Source organism: Hipposideros armiger, unplaced genomic scaffold, assembly GCF_001890085.2.
Source record: "Hipposideros armiger isolate ML-2016 unplaced genomic scaffold, ASM189008v1 scaffold_486, whole genome shotgun sequence".
Lineage (NCBI taxonomy): Eukaryota > Metazoa > Chordata > Mammalia > Chiroptera > Hipposideridae > Hipposideros > Hipposideros armiger.
Window position 1 is genome coordinate 1,308,936 of NW_017731836.1, and position 7,099 is coordinate 1,316,034.

Genomic DNA, 7,099 nt, shown 5'->3' on the forward strand with positions numbered 1-7,099 from the left:
TGTGTGTGTGTGTTTGTAAGTATGTCTCATACTGGTTGGACCAATGTCCTTCCAAATGAAGGCTAGAGCAAGTGAACCCACTTCCTCAGACCACTTCCCTTTGGGCCAGGAAACACAAAAAGGCTCTTGATTCTTTTCTGGGTCAGAGATTAATAACACAAGGCTGGGCCACTCTTACTCAAAGGAGTGAGGAGATAGTTATGTTTCATTCTTTTTGAGGAATCTGCAATATGACAAAAAATAAAACACCGAGTGATCTTAACCGTGAATTTTAAATACTCAGCTCTGCTATGTTTCCATAATCTTATGTAATCCTCACAATAAACTCAGAATAGGTGTCAAGATTCTTGTTTTACAGATTAGGAAATTGAGATGCAAAGGGCCAAGCCTGCTAGTAAGTGGTGGAGACAGGATCTAAATGTAGAGCTGTTCTGCCCTTTGGAGTCTAGGCCTTAATACAAAGCAATTCATTTAAGTAAGGCTCATTTAAAGCAGAAAGTTTTAAATTCATTTGAATTAATTAAATTAAATTAAATTTCAGAAAGTGCCCATATATTTAAAAAGGGTCACTCTTTTGCCCATATGCTTAAAAAGTATGACTTACCTGGGAAGCAGAAATATTGGATACTGAGACAACTCATAGTTTCAGATGTGCTCTGCCATTTACTCTTAGCTTGTTCTCAACTTCCCCATTTGAGAAATGTCAAATAATATTTACTTCATGTCTCAAGTGGGGTTCACCAGAAACAGACTCTAAGACAAGGATATGGATACAAGTGGTCTATCTGGGAGGCGACACCAGGGCACACTGGTAGGAAAGTGGAGATGAGAGACAGGAAGGGAAGGCAGCCAGTCCAGGCTGAGTTAGTGAGCAGGTAATCGCTATAGGCGTCTGGGCTCAGTTCTGCTGGGGACTCAGGGAAACTATGTAGAGCTCACCTCAGAGTTGTCCCACCCAAAAAGCAAGGGAGCTGGGGTATTTATCCACTAATTCCTGTCAATCATTGGAGGGTGGCTGCTCCCAAACTCATGCCCAGGCATTCTGGTCTGCCTAGTATATGAGCTGATGGTGCTCCTGGCCAAAGAATATCCCTAGGCAGAGTCACAGGTGCTTTCAGTAGAAAGCTGCTGGCTCTCAACGGAATGATGAGTGCTGAGGGAATATGGGTGGGGATTGGGATCAATAGCTTTGGCTACACACCATTTCACCTCTGTTCTAATGGGTTGCTGCTTCTTATTGCCTAGGCTGTGTGTACATCGAGAAGGCAGATATTTACTTCCTTATTGATGGGTCTGCCAGCATCGGACATGACGATTTTCTTGAAGTGAAGGCGTTCATGAATGAGGTGATAAAGATGTTCCATGTTGGGCCCGACAGAGTACAATTTGGAGTCGTTCAGTACTCAGATGGAATTAATAGTCAATTTACCCTCAGCCAGTATCCCAGTGTGACAAGGCTGAAGGTAGCCATTGATGACATCCAGCAGAGAGGAGGTGGCACCATGACAGGTCAGGCCTTGAGTAACATGGCTCAGGTCTTCGCAGACACTGCTCGCCGCAACATGCCTTGGTATCTCATCATCATCACTGACGGTAAATCTGCAGACCCCGTGGCTGAGGCAGCAGAGGCACTGAGGGGAGACGGTGTCATCATTTATGCTATTGGAGTCAGAAACGCTAACACTGATGAGCTTAAGGAGATAGCTAAAGACAAGGTGTTTTTTGTGTACGAGTTTGATTCCTTGAAGGCTATCCAACAAGAAGTGGTGCGAGACATCTGCTCCTCAGAGAGTAAGGATTTTTTGCTTCAGTCTCTCTCTCTCTCTCTGTCTCTCTCTCTGTCTCTCTCTGTCTCTCTCTCTCTCTCTTTCTCTTTCTCTCTCTCCACGTATATGTGTCTAATCTATGTGAATAGGCTTCATTCTTCAAGTGTGGATTCACTGGTCCAAAAGTGAGTATTGGACACAGAGTGACCGTGACCTAGAATGAACCAAGCCAGTCAAATTTTTGTATCTTTATGATACAGCTGTGTCTTATTTTGAGACTGGTTTGTGCTGGGTCACAGAAAATTTATTTTGCTGACTTCCTCTTCTACTCCCTTTAAAAATATTTTCATGTTGTGTATATACCACCTCAGACTCTCTCTGCGGACTTGTAATTAATTGGTTTCAGGCTCTGAATGAATGTTCTGTTCTGCTCCTCTTTTCTCCCCAGTGTGTAAGAATAGGAAAGCTGACATTATCTTCCTGATAGATGGTTCAGAATCCATCTCCCCAGGAGACTTTGAAAAGATGAAGGGATTCATGATGAGGATGGTGGACCAAGCTAATATTGGTGATGATGAAATTCAGATTGGCCTTTTGCAGTTCAGCACAACCACCAAGGCAGAATTCAGGCTCAACCAATACTCCTTAAAGGCGGACATTCACAGGGCCATCTTGAATGTTCAGCAAATGAAAGATGGCACACACACTGGGGAAGCCTTGAATTTCACTCGGCCTTTTTTTGACAGTTCAAGAGGAGGGAGACCCAGTGTTCATCAGTACTTGATTGTGATTACAGATGGGGCCTCCCAGGACAATGTAGCCATACCAGCCAAGGCCCTCAGGGACAGAAACATAGTTGTTTTTGCCATTGGGGTGGGAGAAGCCAAACGCTCTCAGCTCTTGGAGATTACTAATGACGACCGCAAGGTGTACTGTGAAGCAAATTTTGAGTCTCTGCAGAATCTGGAGAAGGAAATTCTTTATGAGGTCTGCATTCCACAAGGTGAGTGACAGAGTGTTTGTTATTTGATCCACAAGCCCATTGTAGGTGTCAGGGACCTTGTTGGCTCTCTTAATAAAATAAAACTGATCCTTCTAGCTGGGGGAGAGAGAGGAGATCACCCTGGGAGGACAACTGGCTTGAACTCCTAATGTGCTGTGGTTCACTTTCCCCTGGGGATTCTTTTACTCATTCCCTGGCTGTCACCACTCTGGCCTCCAGAGGCCTGAACCTTCTCAGAGCTCTGTCTCTAAAAAGTCCTCACAACTCTTCTCTTTATTCTTTGTAGATCGGTGAAACCAGACTGGCATGTATAAACATAGCTTACTGAAGATATGGGCACATCAAAAGGGAAATGGAAGCAGAGAACAATATTGGTTAGACCGTAGTTCTAATGAAATAGAACACACTCTTTTCTATGTGTGTTTTGCACAGGGATCTCTCTACTCTGTTGCCAATGTGCTTCAATATGGCTGAGGTCATCCTCAATCTCATTTCATTTCCTCAAACTTTTATCCAAAACAGCAAGGTCCAGAGACAAGGACTCCTTTTCCCAACAGTCTGGGTTGTTTCTTTTGCTCCTTTCTCAAGACTTGCCTTTCAGAGGTTGATTGACCCAGAGAATGTTTTCATGGATGATTCCANCCAGTTCTTAACCATCGCGCCACTCGGCCGGCCCTGGACTCCTTTTAAAAGGGAGTTTAATGCGGTCTTAACTCCATTATCCCCTTTGAGGCAGGTTAAAGGGAAGATTCTTACATAGCAAAATAAAACAGCCATTTAGTCCGATTTTTGAACAAATTTTCATGGGAATTTGCCATATTTCATGTCTCTGTTGAAATGACATGAAATTTGTCAGAGAAAGGTGCAAAAGTTAATAGTAACAAGTATTATTTCCATCTTTTACCAAGACAGGAAAAATGGTTAAATCCAGGAGGTTTCAGGCCCATAAAAGAGAATTTGACCCAGAAATTTCCTGAAACTCGAAAAATGAAGAAAAAGCTAGTCAAGCAAGACTCACATGCTTCTAGTGGACTTAGATGAATTGAAAAATGATCTTAAAGCACTTTCTTGTGGCTCTAACTATATTTACATATTTTACAAGTGAGGATACTCTTTCATGTGAAAAACTTTGAGATACATATGACCATCCTGCCAATTTATGGTCATAAAGGCTTCCATTAAATTCTAAAGTGTATTAATAAAAGTTAGTATGATATATATTATTACAATTTGTAATACTAAATATTATAGTATATAAAATAAATATATAAATATTGCATATAAATGTATAAACATGCTATAAAAATATAGCATAATACAATTTTTAAATACAAAATAAGTGTTGTCTTTATTACTCTGTTCTCATGCTAAAGGCCTTCTTTTTGTTTTTGTTTGTTTATAGCATGTGCAACTCCTATTCCTGCTGACTTGGTTTTCCTCATTGAAGACCTCAGCAGGGTTAGGCAATCTAATTTCCAACGAGTTGTCAATTTTTTGAAGACCACCATCAACTCTCTAAGCATTCATCCTTCTATTGTGAGAATTGGCTTGGTCTTTTACAGTGAGGAACCACGACTTGAGTTTTCACTGGATACATTTCAGAATCCAGCCCAAATCTTGGAGCATTTGGACAAATTAACCTACCAGGAACGAAGAAGGAGGACCAAGACTGGTGCTGCTTTGGATTTCCTAAGGAATGAGGTTTTCATTCAGGAGAAGGGCAGCCGGTCTAAGCAAGGTGTGAAGCAGATCGCTGTGGTCATCACGGAAGGCGTCTCTCACGACAGTGTGTCCAGACCGGCTTCTCTCCTCCGCAGGACAGGGGTTACGATCTATGCAGTGGGTACCCAGCTTGCCTCAGAGAGTGAGGACCTGGAAAAGATAGCTTCATATCCCCCTGGGAAGCATGTTGTTCGTCTGGAATCCTTTTTGCAACTCTCCATAGTGGGAAGCAAGATTAAGAACCTGCTCTGCCCTGAGATTGTGGGCAGTAGGGCTCCAGTTACTGGGGTAGGCTCTGCCCTACAAGAAGGTAGGAGGATCTTTTCTAAACTTGATCTTTTTTTTTTTTTTTTTTAATCTTTACTCTGCTTGTTCCATACACTCACCTCCTCTACCCCCCACCCTCTCTCAAGAAAAGATTTTGGTGTCGATTCATTAGAAACCAGAAATACAAAACTTATAAAATCAAAATTATTTAGTATTGATTCCAAACAATGTAGAAGGATATGAAGTAAAAAGTGAACATTCCTCCCTCTTTCTATCTTGCCCCTCATCTCTTTTAACAATTTGATGCAAATACATGTGTATTTACAGTAGAAGCCCTAGGGATCTGAATACGGATTGACCAGATCTGAAGTCACTGAGAGCAAGAAATTATTTCTAAAAAGATATGTCCTTAAAATTAAAAATTTTAATTTTTAAAACATAACAAATGAACATTAATTTTCCAAGCTTTGGCATAAGGCCAAGACTTCTTGGAATATGAGCCCTGTTGATTGGAATTCTGTATATTTCCTTCATCAATCACCCAAATAGTATATGTTCTATAATTTCCCATTTCTTTAAAGTGGGAAGATAACTTAGCCACTTTTGAAACAATCTGAGTACAGAAATCCTTATTGATTTTTACGATCTCAAAAATTCAATTTTTTTGTAGTGCCATCTAGTACACCAACAATTTCTCTGATAACAACTTGCCTTTATTGGCTTTTCTAAGCAGTTAACCTGGTTTTCATAGATGCAATAAACTTCCTTTATTCACACTCACATCCTATTGATTTGCACAATATTTGATTTCTTGTGGAATTAGAATAACAAAACTACCATAAACAGGCTGGGGACAACCCACATTGCTCGTGGTAGGTTTATTCTTCCACTGAGCAAAGCAGAACTGGTTAGTGTTTAACTGGGGGTGGGGGGTGGGGTGGGAACTTTAGGGTGAGGGCCGGTAGGGACTCCAGGGTGAGAGCACTCTGCATTGTGGGAGCATTGCTTTTTTTAAATCTGGGAGCCCCTTAAGAGAAGGTCAGTTAGGAGAGCTCCTACTGTATGCAGTTAAAAAAAAAATGCCAGAAAAAACAAAGCAGTTAAATATATGCTCCTTGGAGTCAAACTGCCTGAATTTTATATTCCAAATTTGCCACTTACTGGCTGTTAAAAATATCTTTGTGTCTGTTTGTCTACCTGTCTGTCCATTTTTGTCCACCCATGCTAGTGTTTCTTAGATTCAAATCAGAAAGAAGACAATTTGAAATGTATGTAATTTACTTAAGAATTCAAGGCTGTCATTATATCTTTAGGGGAAAATGACTGAGTTTGTTTTTTTTTAAACAATCACTAAATGATCTTATAATTTCTTGATTACTTGTGCCAAGGTCTAGAGATTTAAAATATCTAAATAAATTTCCATCTTTCTCTGTGGCCTGTATTTTTAGTCCCTTTCTCTGTCTTGGGAATGAAGAACAAAATCGTTAAATATGAATTTCATTTCCTTGTGCACCCCTTGCCTATATTCTGTAGGGAAGGAGAGAAGGCTCCTTTTCTCTCCTAATTTACAAAAGTATAAAGAGATGAGATCTGATTTCTCTTCCAAACTGCATAGCAGCTAAAAAGAAACCTGGAATCAGAAAAATCAGCCCAAAGTGTAGAGGAGTTGGGGTTGGGAGTAGCTTACAGGTAAATAGAAGTTGGGACATTTTTTATCAGAATTCTGTCCTGGCTGATTTTAATGATCATAACATCTACCATTTATTGGTAATCTACTATGTGTCAGACACTCTGCTAAGAATTTTGTGTATGTAATAGATGTGGATGCTTAGCAGCAACCAAACTCTAAAAATTATCTTTCTCTTTTGCCAAACCCCAACCCCCAAATCTTCATCTGCCAAGACTGACAAGAATAAGCTGTGCCAGGCAGTTCTCAGGGCTCTTGGCTCCTCTGGACAGTGCGAAGGCCCTCGGCTGCTGTGGAGTCTCTTTGGGCCACACTGGCTACAGAGATTCGCCCCTTCCTGCACAGTGGTCCTTTTCTCAGAATGGGGCTAGCCATCTACCTGTCACTAGGGGGCGCTGGGTTCCAGCAAGGTCTGAATTTCTGCCTTCTTTTTCCCTAATTTCCCCTCCATTGTCCATGCATTGAACAAGCACTATGGTGGCAGAGCTCTGTACTCTTCTAAGCCACATCTCCTTTCAAAGCCTGTTCCTCTAGGGTAGGGTTGCCAGATAAAATATATGATGCCCAGTTAAATTTGAATTTCATTCAGGTAAACAAGAAATTATATATATATATATATATATATATATATATATATATATATATATATATATA

The 7,099-nt window shown here is 40.7% G+C and overlaps 1 protein-coding gene across 1 annotated transcript in view; it reads left to right on the top strand.

Annotated features, from left to right (window-relative positions):
• The window catches only part of LOC109395820 (collagen alpha-4(VI) chain-like), a 100,937-nt gene that overhangs the window by 16,577 nt on the left and 77,261 nt on the right, over window positions 1-7,099 (top strand). Inside the window, exons 4-5 of the mRNA XM_019667146.1 lie at window positions 1,246-1,791; window positions 2,215-2,769. Coding sequence (XP_019522691.1) covers window positions 1,246-1,791; window positions 2,215-2,769 — 1,101 coding nt within the window. The remainder of the gene's footprint in view (window positions 1-1,245; window positions 1,792-2,214; window positions 2,770-7,099) is intronic.